The sequence below is a fragment of the Epinephelus fuscoguttatus genome, linkage group LG7, assembly GCF_011397635.1.
Source record: "Epinephelus fuscoguttatus linkage group LG7, E.fuscoguttatus.final_Chr_v1".
NCBI lineage: Eukaryota > Metazoa > Chordata > Actinopteri > Perciformes > Serranidae > Epinephelus > Epinephelus fuscoguttatus.
The window spans coordinates 18,405,959-18,430,531 of NC_064758.1; the positions used below are offsets into that span (position 1 = coordinate 18,405,959).

The 24,573-nt window shown below is 39.3% G+C and overlaps 1 protein-coding gene across 2 annotated transcripts in view; it reads left to right on the forward strand.

The window, feature by feature from the left end:
• LOC125892162 (probable G-protein coupled receptor 153) overlaps nucleotides 1–24,573 on the forward strand; it is a 55,298-nt gene that overhangs the window by 27,451 nt on the left and 3,274 nt on the right. Inside the window, exons 3-5 of one of the 2 annotated variants that reach the window (XM_049581963.1) lie at nucleotides 5,298–5,727; nucleotides 18,927–19,116; nucleotides 22,349–22,533. In XM_049581963.1, coding sequence (XP_049437920.1) covers nucleotides 5,298–5,727; nucleotides 18,927–19,116; nucleotides 22,349–22,533 — 805 coding nt within the window. Of the gene's footprint in view, nucleotides 1–5,297; nucleotides 5,728–18,926; nucleotides 19,215–22,348; nucleotides 22,534–24,573 lie in introns of both variants that reach the window. The other variant, XM_049581964.1, reaches the window with a different exon arrangement.

The following is a 24,573-nucleotide window of genomic DNA, read 5'->3' on the forward strand; positions in this document are numbered from 1 at the left end:
TTATTGGCTGATGCCCACACAGAGATATCAGGCTTTACTCAAATGCTTTTATCTCCATCATCGGTCCTCGCACTCATCTGACTATATTCTCTCTCATCTCCTTTCTGGAAACATTGACTTTCCTCTCAGCAGCTTCTCCTCTTGTTTCCAAGTCACTTTTAACAATGATATGGTGCGAGTGATAGCTCAGGCGATGCGCTGTGTAATTGCTGTTCATCTTTCATTTAAATCGCTCCACGTTCGCGCTGCTGAGGTAGCATGGATGCCTTGCCTCTGACATTAACACACACCGAAGGCCTGAATTATGAATTCCAACCTCGTACTTCGGCAGCTGTTCTCATCATCCTGCGCTCACTATCTCTTCAGAGCTTTTTCCCCCTCACAACGCTCTCTCTCTGGTAATAGATTCAAGCAGCTTGGTGACGCAACTTCCCCATCATATGTACCCTGGGCACATTCAGGAAAGGCTAGCATAATTACTCACAGTGACAACAAGACCTACTTGTCTTTGCACTAAGCCATAGTGCAAAGATGGAGGCTACTGCCACCCCCTCTGTGCCACTCATATTGTGTCAGTGCATGTGAGCCAATCATTGCTAGTTACACATATTTCTAACTATATTTTGGAATCATTTTATGTTATTATAGCCACTTTTAAAGGTGGCTTTATTGATGCCAGACTGAGTGACAATAAAATGAAAAGTAACACGCTACATAATGGACTGTATCTACATAGTCTACAAGCTAAAAAAAGATCGGTCTCTATGTATGATTTGTGGCTGATGCCTTGAACAGCTCAACACTACTTTAGGTGCAAATGTCTTGGCACACTCTTAGAAGAGATGTGTTAAAAAATGACACAAAAAAATGTGTTGTTAGTTGTGTAACATATTTTGTGTGGATTTCAACACAAGTTGTGTACAAAATGCACAAAAAGCTTAACACATTTAATGTGCTGGACAGTTTAACACAATGTGTGTGTTACTTTAATTGGCGGCAACCAGTTTAACACAATAGGTGTGTTACTTTAAGAAGCGGGAAGGGGTCACCCTTTACGTGTGCTTTACTCTGAGACAGACAAAGGGAAGGAAGATGGAGGCTGCTTCGCCTGGGGTGCTGTTGGACTCTTCGGTAAGTATCCATTACCAGTTTAATTTAAACTATCTCATCGAACTCAGTCAGTTAAATTCGACATGTGTAGAAACCACCACGTAAATCATATCTCTAAGAAAATCCAGATAAGGTAAGCTTCCTGTTTTGTTCAGCAGGGCTGTCGAACAGTAAACTAACGTTAACGTTAGCTGCTAATGTTAGCTTAAGTTCTACTGTGCTTGTTACCAAAATTACACCAAGTAAAATGCAGTTCAGGACAGTATAGCAAAACAGTCGCTCATTCCATAAAGTCCGCAGAAACCTCATCTAGTTTACTTGAACAATTAACTGGGTTTGAAGTCAGTGCCACAGTAATTAATTCATTTAGCAATTCAACACCACCATTTTGCTGGTTTCACTGCAGAGTTGGGGGGAGGGGGGGCAACCGTTGAGACTTACAGTAACGTTAACTTAATTCATGTTTTCATTTGTATTTTTTCTTAAATTACATTCAGCGTTTTCTACAACATTCATTTCATGATACATGAATCGGGACCTGCAAGTAACGTCATTTGGGCATCTGCCAGTTGTGTTTTATGGTTAGACAGACATGTTTGCTTGTTATTTGAGTAATGTTATTAACCGGGCAAAATAAAGGTGTATTCGGGCTGGAAACCTCTCGTTTAGTGCTGACACACTAGAGACGAAGATAAGCATTGTGCTCCACTCAGGATAGATTGTGCTTAGATTATTTCCACCAGACATTTTGACCATATAATATATATTTTTTTAAATTTCAAATATTGGACTTAGACAGATTTTACAAGCCAAAGACTTGTAATTTTATTACAATATTAATGACACGATTATTAATGTGTGTTATGTAGTAAATGAGATAAAGAAATAATTACCTTAAATAAAACGGAAATGATTAATATTTAAGGCTTTTGACCATGTGCCTTTATTATTTTAACAGTGATGATTATGTATAGAATATAAACACATGCAGGTCCATAATATTGCTTATTATTTTCTGCAATGACATGTCAAAATGGGAACCGCAAAAAGTGCCTATGCCCTGTATGCTCCAAATAAAATTATTTGGTAAATATCATTTATTTGTAGAAAATTGAAGTTTGTCCTTAAATTTTGTATTGAAACGTTTCTTTTTCTTATGCAGCAGCTAAAATGGAACTCTCTGGAAATGACTCTGGACCACCGCCGGACCCTGGACCACCACCATAGGCGTCATTTAGGTATGGCGAGGTATAGCAACTGCCATACCTTGGAATCGGGAGAAAAAAAATGAGAGGTTCTGTAGTCATCTTACTTGTGAGTGTCCTTCATATTTGTTGCAAGTGATCAGATGTGATATGTTAGATAGTCCGAGGCGCACTGGCTGGTTGTTTTCATTGTATTGCACTTAAATAGGTCAATAATATACTCATCAGTGAATACGAGTGTTATTGAATCAAATTGTTCGCCACTTCGCTCCACTATGAGTTATGTGAGTTATCTGTGTGTTGTAAAAGCATTTTGCTCTGCTGCTGTAGACAGCCTGTCTAAATGATGTCTTGAAGCCTGTCTGATTGTATGTGGGGGTTTTTTCTTCATTTCGGCATGTTGAGCTTGTATTTTTGGTCTCTGGAGACACTCCAATAAGTTCGCCTATACAGTATTGTACCAAATTGGCCTTTTTTTTACTGTGTTTCATACACCGGACCCCTTGGTTATCTTCTAGAAATGAGCTTGTAATTAATTTATTTTCTTTATTTTCTGTGAAGTTAAAATGAAAATGAAATGAACTGTTGACCAAATGTCTTAATGCTAGGTAAAAGGTTTTTAAAGAAACTTTGAAGATTCATGAGTGAAACAAGACATGTTGACTAAATGTTTTAAAAAAATATTTCTTGAAATAAATAATTTTTCAAAATGATTCCAAGTGGCATTTTTTATTCATTGTATTCTGCCATTTGTTTAGAGTAACACAAGCTTGTGTTCAATCACTGTGTAATTTTGAGTAACAGATGAATGTGTTAATATAAGTTTTATGTATCAACACATGAATGTGTTAGTACTTACACATTATACACATCTCTGTGTTAATCTATGTAACACAGTCACTGTGTTGATATGTTAACACACTGAATGTGTCAAAATTAACACAACACGTGTTGTCCCAAATTCAACTCATTGATGTATAGAAATTCAACACATGTTGTGTTAATATTAACACATTCTTGTTAGGAGTGCAGGATAGCACAGTCTTTCGTCAAGTTCTGGAAATGAGAGCACCAGTAACTGCCTGCCATATTTTTAGATGTGCATATGCTGTTGCAAACCTTGAAAAGTGCCACACTGCTAGAGGACAAAAACACATTCAGCAAATTGCTCGACTGTAACAATTACTTGGAGGTGAGAGGAAATAGAAATCCCTTCGTGCTGAAATAGACCTAGATGACAAATAGACCGAGGGACGTGAAAAGCAATCTTTTGCCATCAGCAAAGCATTGATTTCCCTCCATTCAACTCCAGTTTATCTAAGTGATGACTGAGTGGGATAGTGCTTTTTCAGCTTTTATGTCCCAGGTGCAGATCTGCTACACTTAAGATGTCGTTTTACAAAGGTTCATTTCGCTTGCTTTCACAGTCAGACACATTTTTTTCACCATCAGCCTGCTCCATATAAAATATAATTGTACTATCAGACCTCTCAATAGTGCCTGTTTGAATTATTTTATGTGAGCTGACAACATAGACTGTATATAAAGATGGACAACACGTCTCCACTTTGTCTCACTGTGCAAAAATGAAGCCAAAATATTCCAGATACAAACACTGCTATGTTGCACTGGTGACGTCATAGAGTGCTAAAGCAGTGAGTCCTGAAATGTGGAAATGAGTTAGCATGTTGCACATCCCTTTCCTACATCTTGAAGTCGTTGGTTTTTTTAATGGGTTTTTAGTTAGAAGACTGAAATAAGGTCTGTGGTTAAGTTTAGGAAAATTTCACTTTATGTTCTACGACATACATCAGTTCCCCACTCATAAACTTTGTATGTCTTAAAAAAAGATGGTTGCTAACAAGTGTATAAATGAGACTACAGACCATCATCACGCCGAACACTTTACAGCCTCATTTTTGTGGTGATGTTAAAGTCATGCGAATGCAGTGTAGTTTGCTTATAGCCTAAAGTTAGCTTTTTGCTGGCGATTGCATTTAGGCTTCAAAAATTCTAAAAGGGATGTTTATTTGTGAGGATTATGTCGCTGAACAAAAAGTGTAAGTTTGATAAACTTTTGTTTGCCACAGAGCTTGTTTTCTGCAATAATCCAAAATGCAATGAAAAAATCCCATAGGCATTTTGACAAGGGAGCCAGGGTGACACTAACTCCTGGGTTGGCCCACAAAAAACATCATCCCTGCGGCACTAGTGCCTCACAGTAGTGCCTGGGGGGTGGAGCCATGGTATCAAGTTCCTGCCCATACACCCATCGGACCTGATCACGAATCAATCACAGCTGTTGATCATGATGTCACACCCACATTTTTATCGCATCAAATAACTAATTAAAATAAAACTTATTGGAGAAATGAACATAGATAGGCACGATGAGAACAACCCATAGTGACAGAAACCATCTTTGGGAAAAATTTATGTGACGTGTACTAAAATTGGCTGAAATGAGGGGGGCGGGGTTTATGACTTGTACTGAAGCCAGCCATTGGGGGTAGATCAAGATGTTTTGGCTTCACTTTTGGGAAGCTGTAAGGTCATCCATCTTTATTATACAGTGAGAGGTTCACACATGGGTGAGTGGTGTGCACTGGTATGTGCTATAAGTGCTATTAGTGGTCCATTTTTCTCCATCTCCCCATTTTGTCTTTTTTTTTTTTTTTTTTTTAACAGGTTTCACTTATTTGAAACTGTGTATTTTGAAGTGTGTTTAAATGTTTGAAGAATTTCTGCATGTACTTTCAGTATAAGTTGTCCAAGAACCTGCATAGTTTGTGTGAATGTTCCTTACAATAGTACTATTGTGACTCTTCAGATCCTCCAGTATCACAGTCAAGGTCCACCAGTTCAAGACTCTTATGTGCTACAGGATGCACACAACAGAATAAAAAGCCAAAGCCCATTTCACTTAAAGTCATGACAGCATATCAACTTACTTAATGCCAAAATCTATGGTTCTGCTTCCAGGTTGAGTAACACCAAGAAGCAGGCAGTGCACACAGTGATGGGCATCTGGATGGTCTCCTTCATCCTGTCCACACTTCCAGCAGTGGGCTGGCATGACACCATCGACCGCTTCTACACCTCTGACTGCCGATTCATTGTGACGGAGATCGGTCTGGGCTTCGGCGTGTGCTTTCTGCTGCTGATCGGAGGCAGCGTGGCCATGGGTGTGATCTGCATTGGCATTGCTCTCTTCCAGACCTTTTCCATTCAGGCGGGCCACAATGCTGACAAGAACAAGTTCAACGTCCCCACCATAGTGGTGGAGGACGCCCAGGGGAAGCGCAGATCATCCATCGATGGATCAGAGCCTCTCAAGACGTCACTACAGATCACCTACCTGATCAGTGGAATCGTCTTTATCTACGACTTCCTGACTGGCTTCCCCATACTGGTGAGTTCACTGCTTAGACATAAATGCAGTTAATTATGGAGCAGGTCGAAGAACCAGTTAGTTGAAAGGTCTGGCATTTGTGTATTACCAGGAGGCTCCTGCAAATCAGCTAACAGGTCAAGGCGCAGATGTTAGACATTAGTTGTAAATGAGTGTGTATGGCTTGAGCATTCATCAGTGTTTTGTAAACTCTCTAGAGTTCATGTAGCCCCAGATTGTGTCTCTCATGTCTTATCATGACATTTGATTCACAGAGTGAAGCATCTGTTTTTCTAAACTGCTAATCCTGATGATCCTTTAGAAACTCAGAAGGTTCTTGAACAACACTACCTGCTAGTTTGGAGGTATTTCCAGTATTCTCTAAGACTCTTTGGTCCATTTGGATCAAAAAATATGCCCAATCTGTAAATGTATTTTATTTTAGCATCACCAGACCAATTCGCTAATGCAAATTAGTCTGGAACATCTCAGTTAATTTTCAATTTCCAAGTGGCGTTATCAGCGACTGCAGATCAGACTGCCTCTTAGGCACCACTGGATGGACCTACAACTAATCAGAGCAACAAAAACATGAGAGGTGGCGATACGAGTCAGGCGAATAAAGAGACAATAGCATGCAGAGATAAACTGTGATGGTGTAGCATCAATGTGTCTGTGGATGAGCGTTGGTGTTTTTGATATCAGAATTTGAAAATAGCACTTCAGTGGAAAAGTCCGTATCAGCGGGAACTGCCCATTGGTTCGACAGCCCATTGGTTCAACATCTCATTGTTCCGACCATATTAAACTCATTGTTCCGAAGTCCGTTCCGAAATCATCATGATGCCCTGTGGTTAAGGGCAGGTTAGGTTTAGGCACAAAAACCTCTTGGTTAGGGTCAGGAAAAGATCATGGTGTGGGTTAAAATGAAAAAGAAAGTGACAAACACCAAGCCATGAGCCTGCTCCGCCTCAAGCCGGTCGCAGCGCACCATACGCCCGCCACGAGCAGTTCAGCACCGCGGACAGTCGGACTAATGGGATGTCGAACCAATGGGCTGTCGAACCAATGACATGGACCCGTATCAGCTGCGGCCATCTAAGTTGTTTACGAAAATGCCTTAATGGTGTTCCTCTGTACTACTAGGTTTATTCACTAGGGGTGGGCAATACCACAGAATTTGGTTTTGATCCTACATCAAGTAAAACAGGGTCAGAATTGCTGATATCAATACCAATATGATGTATGTACTTTCCTGTAGGGAAGAGTAGTGTGAATAATCAGTCTGCTAAAGTAACAGGTAATGATGACCAATTTTCAAACCAACAGTTTGAAAATGTAACATTACCCAATGCTGAAGATCTGATTTGACTAAATTATTAATTTCACTATGATATACCTGAATATTCCTTGTCTGAGCCTGTCTGAAAAGGCTCTTCCAGTGACCTCTGTCTCTGTGTCGGGGGTCTGGATCCTGAGGCATTTCCCTCCTCCCTTCTTTTCGGTTGCAGCTCCAGCTTCTTTTTCCTGTGTTTTTTTCCTCTTTTATAAAGCTATCACTACTTTTATGTGTCAGAATAAACTAGTCAGGGTGCACGCCACAGTGTGCTGCGTGTGTGCGGCACATTTTTTGTTTGAGTGCAGACCAAAAAAAGCAGTGGAGAAGCAAACAGTACATAAAATAAATGTATTCATGATGACAGAACGTTGATTGCTTAGCCAGCTTTACTCTTAAAAATACAAATAGGTACGACGTAAGAGAGGGAATGTAATCCCTTTTTTGGTATCAATCCTAATGGCAGAAGGATTGATCTTCAAAATGAAAACATAGTATCTAAAGTGTTGATATTTTGGTATTGATCCACCCACCCCCTATTATGCTGTCCTCACCTCATGTATTTTGGCGAAGACGGGAATGGTCGACTGGAAGTCCTTGTGAACGGGAGGGGGGACAGATCCATTTGCCAGAGCAAATAAAACATGAGCTAAGATTTGTGTGGTTCCTAGCTGCGAGAAACCTGTATCATTGCTTGTTTAATTTGATTCAATTAAAAAAAAAAAAAAATAAATCTAAATGCATGTTTATATATACAAGTAGAAAATAATGGAGAGAAAATATTATAAATAAGTGTTCTAGATGATAAAACTTTCAGTTTTGGTTATGTGTTTGACAATACGATAATTATCGCCTCTGTAAAGCTTTTTTTAAATTTTTTATTTATTTATTTATTTTTTTAATGTTCCTGACTACTTTATTTTTGGTTTAAAACTTCAAAGCAAAGTCATAAAAGTCAGGTTTGTGCACATATACACTACAGAAACACAGCTTGTGTTATGATTATGACTCACAGCCACACACAGTACGAACTTTTATGTATTTTCATATTAGTTTTTCAGATGGTGAGTGTAGAAAGAAACACACACAAACATGCAGTGAGATCAGGCTGGTGGCAGCCATTCATGTGACCTTTTCGTCACTCAGACTGTTTTCTCAGGGTGAGCGAGGTTAATTAACTCAGCACTGGAGACAGAAAGAAGATGAAAAAAATTAAGCACGAAGGGAAAAAAAACGGTTTGATGGTGGAGTTTCTCCATTATAGCTCCTGTAACCATACCACACTGATTTATTATTTACATGAACTTAAATGCTACTGTTCGTCTGGGGTTGTAAGTAGGTCAGGCTAAGTGTGTGATGTGTGTGTCCATACATACAGTCTATAGTGTGTCACTACTGGAGGAGGTTAGGGTTGCTGATTGAGTTCTGTCTATAACTATAGTGATATTAATAGCAATGATAATGAGACTACATTGGCCAACCCAATTAGAAAAACCTCCAGCAGTCTCATTTATCCTGGCCTGTGACATAACCCTGTGTAGGTCACACACCTGGCTGACTGTCCCAGGTACAGGTCACAGTTAAGCACTGGAATCACCTTCCCTCTGCTCTCTCTTTTAGGGAACTCCAGGCTTTAAAAACAGAGTGTAACTTCCCTCTACTTCCTAGGGGAAACTGATCCTTCAAGTGCATTATCAGTGGGTGAAGGAGCCAGCTCTGTTTCAACGTGTCGCCATTTGGTTTGCAAATTCCCCCCTCAGGTCCTCATTCATTTTTTAACAAGTCAGTTCATTGGTTGTTTATGCAGACTTGAGAGCCTGTGGAAGGCTCGAGGCTCATTGCTTGTGATGCAGCCGAACTAGCCATCCTGTCATCTTAAAAGCGAGTCACCATGGTAGAGCTTTTTCCACAAGGAAAGTTTACGTTGGCGGTTTTGTTGAGCGGTATCCTCTGCACATGTTTTAATTACAGTCAAAGTGTAACTGCAAGTGTCTATTGAAATAGTAGCTTTTGTTATATGAGGGACTTGTATATGGTTTCAGTACTACTTCTAAGTGGGAGAACATTATGTGTGTCAAAGTGCCTCAGCATCAGTTTATACATAATGCATTGCCTCAGTTCTGTTATCATTTGTACAAGCCATCTGTTCATAGTCATTTTTTTTTACATTGGACAAACCTTTTTTAATTAAGTGTTGTATACCTGAGGCAAGCCAAACAGAAACTTCTACACAAAGCTCTACTATCTGCACAAGCGTTTAAAGCTGAAATCTGAAGCACACAGCAATCTAACCAGTACTTTGCAGCATAATCACAGGAGAAATGTGCTTTAGTGTTCATAATTGCATGGTTGTCATTGTTTGCTTCAATTCCAGCAATGACTGATCAGAAATACCTCACATCCTGATACTGCAGGAACCACTCACAAACCTCTACAGAGAGTGGCAATTTGCGAGATAATAACATTGCACAACATTATTATATTGCTGCAAAGATACACAGACGCATACATTATTTCTCTGAATGTACTTTCCAGTTTCTGTGCTTAGTTGAATGTCTTATGAATTACATCTTGTGATGATGAAAACAGCAGTGCAGGAGTTTCTAAATATTCATAACTATAATATCTAGTTCACAAGCAACACCACATCATTCTCACTGTCTCAACACTTTATCTTAAAAGAAGTATTTCACTGCTGCAAAGATGGTCTTTTCATAAAACTGAACTGTCTATGCAGTAGAAAGACGCAAATACTGCGGACATTGGTGCTACATGACAAGAGTACAGAGAAAAGTGGTGTAGCTTTTGCTCAAGAGGTAGAAAACCCACAATGACCAGAATGCACTGCACCACACCGGACCAATAAACACGTTTTTCTGTTTTGACACAGGAAACAACATGGCAGCTGGCTGGTTACAAATGGTCTTGAATTACAATTAAACAGTAAGCTAAAATATGTTTTTTAAGACATTTTAGGCAAGAAATAAGCAATACAGAAACAGAGTCTTGGTTTACAGTGCCCTCCAAAAGTATTGGAACAGTGAGGCCAATTCCTTTATTTCTGTTGTAGACTGAAAATATTTGGGTTTGACATCAAAAGATGAATATGGGACAAGAGATCAACATTTCAGCTTTTATTTCCAGGTATTTACATCTGGATCTGATACACAACTTAGAAGATAGCACCTTTTGTTTGAACCCACCCATTTTTCATGAGAGCAAAAGTATTGGAACATGTCACTGACAGGTGTGTTTTGTTGCCAAGGTATCTCCCAATTACATTGATTATTCAAACAATAAATAGCACTGAATGTCTGAGCTCACTTTCAGATTGGGTACAATAGATTTTGCCTGTGCAGACTGCATTTAGAGGTGGAACCAACATGAAAACCAGAGAGCTGTCTATGGGTGAAAAAGAAGCAATTGTGAATCTGAGAGAAGATGGACAATCAATCAGAGCCATTGCACAAACATTGGCCATAGCCAGTACAACCATTTGGAATGTCCTGAAGAAGAAAGAAACCACTGGTGTACTAAGCAACAGACGTCGAACAGGTAGACCAAGGAAAACGTCAGCAGTTGATGACAGAAACATTGTGAGAGCTGTAAAGAAAGACCCTAAAACAACTGTTAGTGACATCAGCAACAACCTCCAGAGGGCAGGAGTGAAGGTATCACAATCTACTGTTCGCAGAAGACTTCATGAACAAAAGTACAGAGGCTACACCAGAAGATGCAAACCACTCATTAGCAAGAAGAATAGGAAGGCCAGGCTGGAATTTGCCAAAAGGTACAGAGATGAGCCTCAAAAATTCTATGGACTGATGAGACAAAGATTAACTTTTTCCAAAGTGACGGAAAGGCGAAAGTTTGGAGAAAGAAAGGATCTGCTCATGATCCCAAACATACAAGCTCATCTGTGAAACACGGTGGAGGTAATGTCATGGCTCGGGCTTGCATGGCTTCTTCTGGGACGGGCTCTTTCATCTTCACTGATGATGTAACACATGATGGCAGCAGCAAAATGAACTCAGAAGTCTACAGAAACATTTTGTCTGCTAATTTAAAGAAAGATGCAACCAAACTGATTGGGAGATCCTTCATCATGCAGCAAGATAACGACCCAAAACACACTGCCAAAACAACAAAGGCAAGAAGTGGAAGGTTTTAGACTGGCCAGGTCAGTCTCCAGACTTAAACCCAATAGAGCATGCATTTTACCTGCTGAAGAGGAGACTGAAGGGAGTAACCCTCCAAAACAAACAACAACTGAAAGAGGCTGCGGTGAAAGCCTGGAAAAGCATCACAAAAGAATTCAAAAGTTTGGTGACGTCAGTGGGTCACAGGCTTGATGCAGTTATTGAAAGCAAAGGATTTGCAACTAAATATTAAGTCTCATTCACTTTAATCTACTTAAAGTTTATATGTTCCAATACTTTTGCTCACCTAAAAATGTTGTGTTCCATTACAAATAATGCTATCTTCTAAGTTGTGTATCAGATCCAGATGTAAATACCTGGAAATAAAAGCTGAAATGTTGATCTCTTGTCTCATATTCATCTTTCGATGTCAAACCCAAATGTTTTCAGTCTACAACAAAAGTAAACGAATTGGACTCACTGTTCCAATACTTTTGGAGGGCACTGTATATTTGATCAGCAATGCTTAGTTTTACAGTTTGATCAGAGTTTTTCTGAGTTCAAGCAAGAGAAAGGGGCAAATCTTTTTTACTCGATCCTCTTCTACACCATTTGTGTCTGTGGTGGAGGGCATAAGAAAATGTGGAAGTACAATCTGTAATTCGAGCAGCAGCCCAGAGCTAGTGGATTTGAGCTGAGAGATAAGATGGGAGATCTGGGATGGAGGGAAGATTACCACAGTTCATTTACTTACGTTCATACCAACAGCGACTAGAGCTTCCAAAATGGCGGAAGTCATTAGTTTTCAATGAGAGCCCTGCAACTTAGTTGACTTGGGCGACCTGGTCGTCAGCCGCGCGTCTTGGGCGACCAAAGCAACCGGAGTGGTGCAGAGGGGAGTTAAAACTCGTTTAACTTTATGGTAATGAGCTCTCATGCAGTTCGGCGACAACCAATTGGAGTGCTGACGTGCTTCGATCAAGTGGGTCCCAGAGAACAAGCCATGTAAGTTTGGTTCCTACAGCACACTTGTTCCAACAATGGATATCGTGAAGTTTATTACTTGCGCTCGTGCCCACTCAGTCCTTTACGATAATGCTCTTGCACCAGCTGACGAAATTCACCTTGCTGATCACGGTACTGGAGGATTTCGTGCACCCAAACCCGACGACGTCTTTGAATGCACAAGACGGCAGCAGCACACATCACAGCAGCAATATCATCTTCCATGTTGAGTCGATATGATTCTGGGGAGTAAGCATAACTTTCTGTAGGCCAACTATGAGCTTTTTGACTGGACAACAGCAAGCAGCAACTACGCTGTTTTCAAGCCAGTAGTGCGCTTTGTGGCTCCTTTATATTGACAAGCACGATGGAACGTTCAATGATTCACATGATGAGCGACTAGAACGACCAAAGCTGCCACAAATATTTTTGACAGTCGTGCTTCTTGGGCGTCCGCCAGAGACTTTGCCTCTTTGGAAGCTTCTGGTTTGAACGTACAGTTACACATACGACCCACACTGTTACGATACAAAGCTGGTTAAAAATCAGCCACGTGTCCCTTTTAAAGCTTCAAGCAAGAATAATCTTATGTTCCTAATTGTGAATTTTCTCCAAGATGCATGAATAAATAAAGAACAACACAATAAACCTCACACATAAAAACCAGATACACACAATAATTAAGCAACACACAATAACAACTGAGGCATGATACAAAGAAATGTGTGCATTTCCAGTAGTAATGTTTTGTTGTCCACTGCAATTCACTAATTCATAAAAAGCATTTCCCTGTGCTCTGATTCTTTTTGAACAACAAACAGCAGCTGTGGTGCCTAAAGACCTGTGAGCTCATCAGTGCTGAGTAATTGCACTTACCAGCTAGGATTAAATAATGAGTTCATTCAGGTTCCATACCGTTATTCACAATCCTTTTTGGTGCAAACTATGACTTTGCAAAATCTCTCCAAAGAACCTACATGTTCCCCATTGTAGACCAACAGCTAATTTTAGGCAAACCTGTATTTGGTAATGAGTGAAAGCAGTCTTTTTTGAGGTTGAAAACATTGGTAGCGTGAAGAAACACTGAGGTGGAAGCAAAAACATGCTAGAAACAATTATTATTACAAAGAGAGACCATTTTTGAAAAGGCTTGTTGTAGCTCAGCTCGGATATTGGCAAATGGCAGCATATTTATATAATCCTACAAAAAAAAAAACAGGAAGCATGACTTAAAGGCCCAATTTAACATCACTTTAAAAGCAAAAACCTGCAACGTGTTAACAACATGATGCCTCTGTACTGAGATGTATGAGTCCAGGATTAGAGGGGAAACTGCATTCGTGTTGCCTAGTAAGCTGGAAGTTGGTTTGAAAGGACAGCAGTGTATCACTTTTACAACAACATCCTATTATGTTTCTGTATGTTTGTGTATAACAGAGAGGGTTGTAGTATAGTGCTGATGAAAGATCCCATTTCCAGTGCACTAAGAGAAACAACAAAAGTTCCGCGAGCCGTTTTTATGACCTGATGTAATGAGCTATTTAAATGCATGGAAAGCTTTAACACACATACAAACGTGTCCTATTACACAGAGAAATACTGATGAATAGATATTTGAACAGAACAGAATAGAATCACGACATTATAGACGCTAAGAAAGCAAGACAAAAATAGAATTATTAACAGAGTGCTGCAGGGATGTGTTTTTTTTGTTGTTGTTGGTTTTTTTTAGGCTGATCTGGAAGTTAGACGAATTTTGGATGATTGCAGAAAATAAGCTCTGTGGCAACAAAAAGTTCATGATACTTAAAGGTTTTGTTCAGTATGACAATCTTCACAAATTAATCTGGCTTTTGTGATTTTTCAAGTGTAAATGCAATCACCAAAAGTCAAAAAGCAAACTCACCATGGTCGCATGACTTTAACATTGCCATCACAACGAGGCTGAAAAGCTGTTTTTCTCATGACGATGCTCTGAAGCCTCATTTGGCCACTTGTTAGCAACCGTCTTTTTTAAGACATGGAAAGCTTACAAATTCCCAAGTTGGGTATTTACTGATGTGTTTTATACCACAGAACAAAACGTGAAAGTCTCCTTAGCTCGGGTTAACCATGGACCTTATTTCAGGCATTTATTCAAATAAACCATTACCTTAGCACGTATCACAGCAAAGGAGCAGGTGTGCATGTACTCATCCACGAGAGGCTTGTGCTTGTGGCCGCGAGATTTAAACATCCTACCTGGCTGAGCTACCTAGCCCAGTGGTGCTAAGTGAGCTAGCAATAGATGCACGCCTCCTTCGGAGCGCTGATATGCTTAATTAGTGTGGTTTAGTTGAAATAAAATAATTCTTGCATGAAACTACGATAAGCAGGTGTAACTCAGTAAAAATAAGTACATGTAGTTCCTACATGAAACTGCACACAACAAGATCTGTGGATTATTCTGAGTAACCGGATCATGATAGCTGGAAAGAGACATTGCTGTTGAGTGTGTTAAATGTATTTGTTTTAGTGCTTTGAGCACAACAAGCCGAGTGCCATCTAGTTCCATTATATTAGAGAGAAGGCGGACATCTCTATGGCAGATATTTCCAACACTGTGCAACTCACACCAAAACGATCCTGACTGACAAGTGGCTCTACAGGTTAGAGAAAAAATATATTTTCTTGATTTTGGGGTGAACTGTCCCTTTAGGTTATGAGAACTGTTACAAGGTGTTATCTTTAAAAACCGTGGCCACCATACATCTGTTTATCTAAGAAACTTAAACTTGTGCAACACCAACGCTCATTATCTAACTCCTAGTAACAGCGAAGTTATATCATTACTCCTTCAAATAGTCACATAAAAAAAGTTTATACAGGTCATCAGATGTCACTTCACTAAATATCCTGTTATCAGTTTACAGGCTGTAAGAGTTTAAAACACACAACACCACTGATGAGAACTCCACCACTCATGAGCTATCTGTGACATCATCACAACCTAGATTTTCCAGACTAATACATTGTAGGTGTAATTTTCTGGCTGAAAGTTTGTTAAAAATTAGCTGGTGACGAGAGTGACTGATAGAACGAAAACTCAAGTTTACCTACAGTGTCTTTTGTTGTCTCCACTGTCTTCGGTCTGCCTGGTGGTTTTTAGATTGGGTCAGCTCCGTAGACCAACAAGATCAATATCAGGTTGAGACTTCACAATTTCATCAAGTCATGTAGTATTGATGCTGCTGTATGGCTCATAGGGCTGGCTGAAATAACCCAGTACTAAGCAGAAGCGAAACTTCTCCAAATGAAAACGCACTTGATCCTTTTTGTGACTATATTATGGTTTTGCTTGCAGCAAATCACTGCAAGTGTTCTTCGATTTAATGCAACATGTTACTGTCCCACTACTGCAGCAGAGCATACTGTACTGCATACAGTGCAGTGTATTTGACAGAATTTGCAGTTCAGCATGCTGAGCTGGCACCATAACGTTCAAACGCGTGGCTATACTACACGCCTGTGGCGTTTTATGCAGCTGAATGCGCTCATTCCCATGATGGGTACTCAGTGAAGTAGAAAAAAGGTATCAAATCTATTGGCATCGGCATCAATTTAGGGGTGCTGGTATTGTATCCTTTAAAATGATACCAAGTCCTAATGGCTGGTGTTGAAGTTCAAGGTACAACCAGAGAAGGTGACACCAGAGATAATGAGTTTGAGTTAATCAATCTGATGAGTGTCTTGGCCCGATGCATTAGAGATGAGGATTAGACTGATCCCGTCAACGTTAATGATCAGATAATGCACTCTGTTGCTTCACTGAGGGAGATAACTCATATTAGCTCCGATGCTTGTTGTAAAAAGGGGTCGTGACCTAAACGAGGTCACCTTCATGATTCTAAGAAGCAGTTCAGTGCCTGAATGAGGAGATGAAATGAGTGAGTAATATAATTAGATGCGCCTACTTTCATTCATAATCCAAACAGTGTCCTGAATGCATTTGAACATGTTCCTGATAAATGTTAGAAAACACAAACAAAACATCTAAATTGATTAATTTAAGGTTTTTAGCTGTATTGTACGACTATTCCCTGAACTCTATGAATGCGACGTGGATTTGCTTTTAAATGCACAATATAAAGAAATGTGTAATTCCCCACATTTGGAGTTTACGTGGTGCGGTTGCGTCGTGTATTCAGTGCTCAGTAATGATGTGAATATAAATTTCATCCAGATTTGATCATATTTTGAACTCAGCTTACTCTGAAAGGCAGCATACATGAGGGCTGAAATGATTACTTAATTAATTAAACAGTCAATCGACAGAAAAATATCTGCTGACTGTTTTATAATCGATTAACTGTTTATGTCTTTCTAGCATTCTGGCTTTTCTCATGAGGATTTACTGATTTTCAGTTTTTACATCATTGTAAATTAAGTACTTGTGATGGTTTTTTTAATTACTTTACTACATTTTGTTGACCTAATTATTATTCGATTAACTGATAAAATAATGAAGGGATTAATTGATAACATAATCATTACTTGCAGCACAGCAGCAAATTACAGCTGTTGTATTTGCAGAATTTGTTAATACAAGAGATCTTGCCTGCACATAGTCCATTTACTCTTACGCTAAAGACTGGGTCTGAGGGATCATACTCAGTATCTTGTACTCTCAATGGACACTCAGCAGCCTTGTGCTGAGTGCCTGCTGAGAGTACTATAGCTTGAATATTTTAAAAAACAGAGGGTGTAGTATCGCAGCAAGTATCTCTTGAAGGTTTTAAGAGACAGACTTTTAATGGCAGATCTTTCACTGAGCAACACATAAAGTTCAGAATAAATTCTGTAATGCTGCTTCTGTCATCTGGATCAGAACTTAGTCATGATGCAGTTTGTTCTCTAAATTGCTCAGGGCGCTGTTTCAAATGGCAATTGTAAGCTGTCAAGCCTCGTTTCCACTGAGCAGTACGGTTCAGTTCAGTGAGCATTAAAATGGTTATCTCTTGTTTCCATGGTGAAAAGTTGCGGATGGTACCAATAGAACCATTCCATACCATCCACATACCTCTGTTGACGTACCTAGCACACTGACATGATACTAAAAAGTGGTTCAAGAAATACTGCAGTCTGTTGATTGTTCAATAGGGAACCATCACTCTTGCTCCGAGTATGTTGTTGCTGGTTTTGATTATGTAACCACTGTTCATACCATGGCAAGTTTTACATACATTAGTTCACTATAACCAGTGATGATTGGATCTTTAAGCATTTCAATAATATGTGAATTTCGACCACATTCTGTACACTGCATATATTCTAGTTCTCACTTTGTGGCAGAACATGGTGGAGCCGGAGCGTCACTTTTGGTACACCCCTGCTCTTGCCTGACAAGGACTTGAGGCACAAACAACAAAGACAAATTTCCGTTGCTTCTTGCAAGGGACAACAAAGGTTTTCTGATTCTGAAACCTGCTATTTTTGTATATCCCATTGTGACAAACTCATTCCAGCCTGTTTTTTTTTTTGGTTCTGTTTGCGTACAGCCCTGTTTTCTAGATCATAAATGAGGTTTAGACATTCCTCTGGTGAAGAGGAAATGCAGTGAGAGCTGGACAGAGCGACGAGTAACAACAATCCCACCTACATTTAAGTGTACTGTCTGCAGTGGAAATGCTAAACAGATCTAGGGTTTGGGTACATGACCATATGGGTTACGTACTGGAGCTACATTTGCCTGTTGATCTTGAGACGAGGGACATTACCTAAGCGATGTATCTGCACTCACTCACATTGCTAATTAAACCTAATCAGTGATACAGTCTGGTGAACCTGTAGGATAAGTTAATAGTTTGCTCCGGCTGGTGGGTGGTGCTTGGTTTTTGCTTGACTGTATCCAACATGGTGGCCGAGGCACAAGCTTTCTCATTTTACAACTAAACAGTATACTGAAACATGTTTGTGAAAACATTTGAGGTGAGAAATAGGCAATGCAGGAACAGAATCTTGATTCATATTTGATCAGCTCTGGGTAGTTGGACAATATAACCGCGGTTCACTAGCAGCGACTGATATGATGGACAGCTGCGACAGAGAGACCTTGGTCCTGATTGGTTGCTTTCGTTCAGTCTTGGTGGATTCTAGCAAATGCCATTAGAAGCAGTAGGAGACAGAGGAACTTTTTTTAACATGATTTTTTTCACAGTTTGACTTATGTACTACTTATTAGACATAGTGACTGTTTTAGCAAAAATGACAAAAAGTTGGACAAAGAGTTTTGTATTTTCAGTGGATTTAAGCAGGGGTGTAGCGCCAAATTCTGGGCCCCATGTATAAGCAGTCTGTGGGCCCTCTGCCCTTCCTGTCTTCATCCATCTCTCTCTCAAATAATTTTTAAGAATGTTTTGTTACGAAGTTAGATTGCTTTCTTTCCCTTTCCTTTCATTCTTTCTTTTTGGAACCCTGATTTCCTATTCTTGAGGAAAGACATGACAGTGAACATTGGTGCTCCAGCAGCATAAGCACTCAGTAACTTGGCTTAAGCTGCGTTTAGACATGAATCCTAGAGCAGGGGTGGACTAAACCGTCTTTAAGGAGTGAGAGGGGCCTCAAAGAGCTTCCACTATTTTTTTATGTAAAGTTCAGTCCTTCAATGGATTTCTGTTCTGCTGTCAGGTGTATAATATGTTCTGTGCAAGATACTGAATTGAATGATTATGTTTTTCTAACCCTTTGCTGATCCTGCCCAGGTGGTGAGCTTTGCCAGTCTGAAGTTTGACCGCTCCTACAACTGGATGGTGCTGTGTGTGCTGTGGTGCTCCATTGCCCAGTCCATCCTGCTGCCTATGTTCCTCTGGGCTTGTGACCGCTATCGGGCTGACATACGCATGGTGTGGGAGAAATGCATCGCCATCATGTCCAATGATGACGTGGACGAGGGTAAGCCACTGTCAGGTGTCTCCCTCCTGCCCTTCCTCCTTTTACCCTCCTCTTCACCTGATGATCTGAATATGGATGATTCCTATTACCTAAGACAGGTCAGTGTGGACATGTAAAGGCTCTAAAGAGAGTTGTCTGTACTGTTCAATGCTCTCTTAGGACATGCACAAACTGAATTCTCAATGGTTTCAAAGATAATTCAGTATGTTTTTGCAGTGATTCAAACAGATAGACACTTTGAAGTGAAATTGCAGATAATTTGCTTGTGTTTACAAAATCCAGGTGACAGTTAAAGACGAAGCACAACTCTCTAAATTCAGGGTTTGGACACAGAGAGTCATTTATGTTGAGAAGTGTTCTGGACTGTCTTTGGCCATAGGAATTACAGTGACAAATGTGATTTATCAGCCCGAACAGTCTTGTCTCTTAGCCTAGGTAGTAGTTGTACTGGCGAAGCTCATAGCAGCAATATTGCAGGAAGGAAACAGAGGTTAGCATCAAGCTAAGACATCTTTAGTTAACTATTTGATTGAGATTTCCGCCTCTTATCCTTGAGGTACACTTTGGTTTCACCTTTGTGATATACAATCCTCAGAAGTGAATTTACTGAAATTGCATTTTTGCATCAACAACCGAAACATGCTGTAATTCACAGTACCAATTTTTAAAAATCAAGTTATGACTGAAAATCCAGGGTCATGATAATAAACATGAAAAAGTGACCTCATAAAAGCCAGTTAACGTCAAAGATTTGAGACAAGATAAGCAAACGTTTTACAGTGTATGTTGTTCAAGAACATACTTTCTGTAGCCAATTATAATACAGCCCATTATACACCTATATGACTGCAGTTTGGACAGAGCTGTTCTTCAGCCAGCTGAGAGGTGCTTTAAAGGAGTCTTTGAGTGTTTCAATGTTATTTTCTTGTCACCAGCTACCTTTTTAGTTTACAGTGGCTCCAATTTTCATTCCCAAATGATAGATTCTCGAAGGAAGATTACATATTCCTGGTTTCTACCTCATGATGCAGGTTTAAATTGCTCCTTGACTGTGGAGCACCCGTGATTACCGCAGCTTCGCACCCTCGCCCTCTGTGACAGCTTTGCATTGTGTTCTGAACGTTGAACTATGCAATTACAGTCTGTCACAGCCATCTATTTTTGGTCACATCAATCAAGTTAAACCAGGCTGTAGAAATAGTAACGCGACAGAGTAACTGTTATGAAGACATGAAACAATGTTTGATCTTAGCTTGTCTCCAATCTTTGATCTGAACTGGCTTTAGGGTAAAATATTGGTATTGGGAAGTAGTGATTAATTGGATGTATTTACCATTTTTCTTGGTAATGAGGAAACCTTTCTTCCTTGGACTATCAATATATGTATTACAATAAATAAAAATGACAATAAATAAACAAAAACAACACAATTTATTAAACTGACAGCCTATTTAGAGGGATGTTTAACAGCAGATTATTATGAAGTGGGTAAGACCTTTTCACAAAGACAGTAATTATTTGTTTGGTTCTTAAAAAAATATATATAATATTTAGTTCCTTTTGAATGCTCATTATTACTAACATTATATTTTGTAGTAGTTTATGGTCTTGAATTAGTGGTCAAATGTTATCATGTGACCTATCATCTGACCGTTGTTGTCAGGAGATGAAACTGAAGTAACAAGTGTCTGTGTAACATAACGTTCTGTTCTCAAATATATATTTCTGTGTTTTTGTATGTGGTGTGCACTATATAAAATGCTTTACTCGACTATGTCATGAGATTGATGTCATTACAAAAAAAAAAAGAACTATTGCTGGACAAAGGACATATTTACCTTGCAGCATTTTTTTCTTTTCAGTCCAACGCATTTAAACTGGACAGTCTTCCTCTAAAATGCCCTGGCATGAGAGGATGATGAAATAAATGGTTCTCCATTTATTTGTTATGATCCAGAGTGAAACGGGAACGATTGCAGTAAAGCTGAAAAGCACTTTCATGTCACTATGATGGTCATATTTCCCTCAAGTCACAAAGGGATACACCCAAGTTTTGTTTTTTTTTTTGGAAAAAAAAAATAGATTTTTTAAAATTATTTTTCTTTATATTTATTTTTTCTTTTTCTTTCTTTATTTACTTATTCATTTTTTTTTAATTTTTATTTGTGTGAACTTCCACCTACTGGTCAGATTCTAGTGTAGAGCAAAATACTGAGTATTTTAAGGCAGAAGTCTTGATTATACTGCACTTCGTAAATATCTGGTTAGTAGATTAAAAGAAAAAAGAAAGTGGTCTATGACTTTCATCACAGAATTACAAATGTATTCCAAGGGGGCTGAAAATTTAACATTTCACCATGGAATCACAGACACTTCAACAAAATTCGGTCCCAAAAATTAGGTCACATGATAATGATAGAAAGGCTTGTGGACTGGGTCCATGACCGGATCTCCACAACTCATGCAAACTGATGACAGTATGATGAACCATCTGTCTTTTCTTTCTATTGGCACTGTATAAACTCAACCCGATCTGAATCCCTTCTCTCCTGTTTCTAACCCTCCAAACCTTTTGATCCTCTCCCTCTCGACATCCTCCCTGATAACTGCTCGTTGTCCAGCAGGAGCCACAACACAACACAGGGCAGGCCATATTCTGTGTGATAATTAACACTGCCAGTTCTCTGCTTTTTTCCAGAGGGCTTGCCATGTATAACCCATCACAGTTGTATGTATAAGGATTGTTTCCTGTTTTCCCTAATCTACTGACTTGCATGCCAAGCTGCCTGTGCAAATAGCCTCTTTCATCTTTCATCTTTTGGCCAGCATTTTCCTCAAGATCAGCATTTTACACCCATCTCCTATTGATCTTTAATGAACATGAATGCAGTAATTGGGAAAGTAAACTTGTTAGATGGGTATTTAAACACTAAGAACACTGTTTGTATGATTTTGTTGTTCAGAGTGTAAGCCCTGTACCTTCAAAGGTTCTTTATGCAGCTATTTGGCTTGGCTTCTGAATTCAGAACCTCTTTTTTATCCCCTTATTAAACATTTAAATTGATTTTTTTTATCTAAACTTCATTTCCAGAGCAGAGCCGTAGTCTTAGTCAACAAATCAGAGAACAATTGAACTTGTCTCTCTTATCTATTCGTCTGTCTGTCTGTCTGTCTTGTGTATTGAGTTCGTTGCTCTCTAATCCTGACGCTCGTGCTTTTCTGCACTTTGCAGAAAACAGCCAAGATGGAGGAATTCATGCCGACTTAATATATGACAGACCATATGACTATAGCTCGGCGCCTGAAATCGTGACGGTAGACCGTAATGCCAAGTATGAGTTCTCAACCTTAGAAAGGGGGGTTCCGCAAGGGTATCCATTGAGGGAACAACAGGAAGATAAAATGCAGTATTTGCAGGTATATTTTTATTGATTTTCTTCATTTCTTTTACTTGATCAATTGAACTATTTCTAAATGACACTGTGCATGGTGAAATGGCCTTATGGGCCTTAACAGTATTTTGTTTGAATTCTCTCAAATCATCAGGCATTTTGTGATGCTATCTCTCCCAGATATGCCACAGATTTTTTTTTGTCTTTTTTTTTTTTTACGTGAATCAAAAATACACTCTGGTTGACTATTGTTTGGTAAATATGACCATCAGCAGTCCCATCAACATGTTAGACATGCTTCATTTATCTACCACTGTGTCCTAGCCATGGACCTACATGCAATTATCTACCTTTTTATGCTGTAAGGAGGTAAGAGTTTAGTAACTGACTTACCTTCTACATTTCAGGAATCCCTCAAGGTTTCATGAAAGCACTTAAACATTTGCTCACGTTCTGCCCAAAAGCATTGTGTCCATTTGATCCGACATCCATTCCAGTCAGATGCAGAGCTGTGAAATGCTCCTTTTCAGCCTGCATTAACAACAAAGCATTTGTTCTGACATGCAGCCTTCTTGGACAATTAAAAAAAACCCTACATTTCTGCTTTGGGTCCAGTACTGGCTAAAACTCTGTGAACACCAAATTCTGGCCCAGAATCTGACTATTTGATCAATATTCATGAAAATTAGTGGGCAGTCATGATAACCAAAATCTTGATTGACTTGGCCTGGAAGGCTGTGGTGAGGATCTGTAACTTTAGAATCAACTGGTGCAACCCACACAGTGTTAACTTTTACATCTTTACTCTGTGTCATCTTTGTCAGTAACAATTCAACAAGGGCTTCAGTTTTCTCTGTTCAGCCTGCAGTTGAAGCAGTCTGCATTTACTCAAATGATATGCTTATTTAATATCAAAAACAATTATAATTGGTATAAAACCCCAAATGTCTAATGTTATAATTGACATTTCGAAGACTAGAGTGATCCCACAGGATTGGATCTCTATTCAGTTTGACTTTTTACAAAGCCTTGAAACAGAGATGTATACAGTAGCTGTCATTTCATCCAACCAAATCATTACTCCATCTATTGTTTTTGTATCCCATACACCACGTCATACGACAGTAGATTCATTTGACTTTATAGTAATATTTTGCTGTTTTTGTCTTGTGTGTGTAGAGATGTTGAAACAAACAAGGTGATTTCCTTTCTTTCACTTACAGGATGTGACTGGCTTAACTGTGATAGTCACATTATTTTTGTTCCTGCCAGAGGGGTTAAAGCCCATTTAGACCATAATTCAACAAAACCCTTTAAATCATTATCAAGTAGCGTCTCCATGTAAGAACTGCTATGGCACTCCCCGAGTGGTTTGCAGAATAAAGCCTCTTTGGCTTTATTGGCTTGCTGTGTGTGTCTTTGGTCTCCTCATCCTGCATCTTGATTCATTCTAATGCTTGTGCTGCCCTCTGCTGTTCAGCCCTCCCACCTAACCCACTCAATGCTACTGTATCGTCTGCTGTCTCATTTCTCTGTATTTACTAAAACCCACCACAGGGAGGCAGGCTGATATCAATCTTGTGGCTCTTGACGTCACCTTGACAAACCCTCTGTCTCTTGCATAGTTGTCAGAACAGAATGGAATGTGAGTATAAACATGTAGGGAACCATCACCTTTTGCTATTTTCATCTCCAAATAACGGAAGTGAATACTAGTTCAGTTATAGTCCTGTTGGTGTATGTTAAAATGTTCATACATGTTTGAGGGATTCATTAAAAAAATAGAATTGCACTTAATATCTTGGACAAGCAACTTATATGTGCTGCATGTAGGATTTTACACAAATACTACAAAATATCAAAAATAGAGTAGACTCTGAAATGAACTTGGAAGCCTTTACTGAGCTTCAGTCACCAACCTAAATATTTACCCAAAGCAGCTCATTGGGACAACTGCAAGTCAGTGTTATTACTAAAACTGCAGTGTAATATCCCAGTGGCATTGACAGCCACATAAACTTGAAGAATCCTACATGTAATATCTTTTTATTTGACAATATAGGTG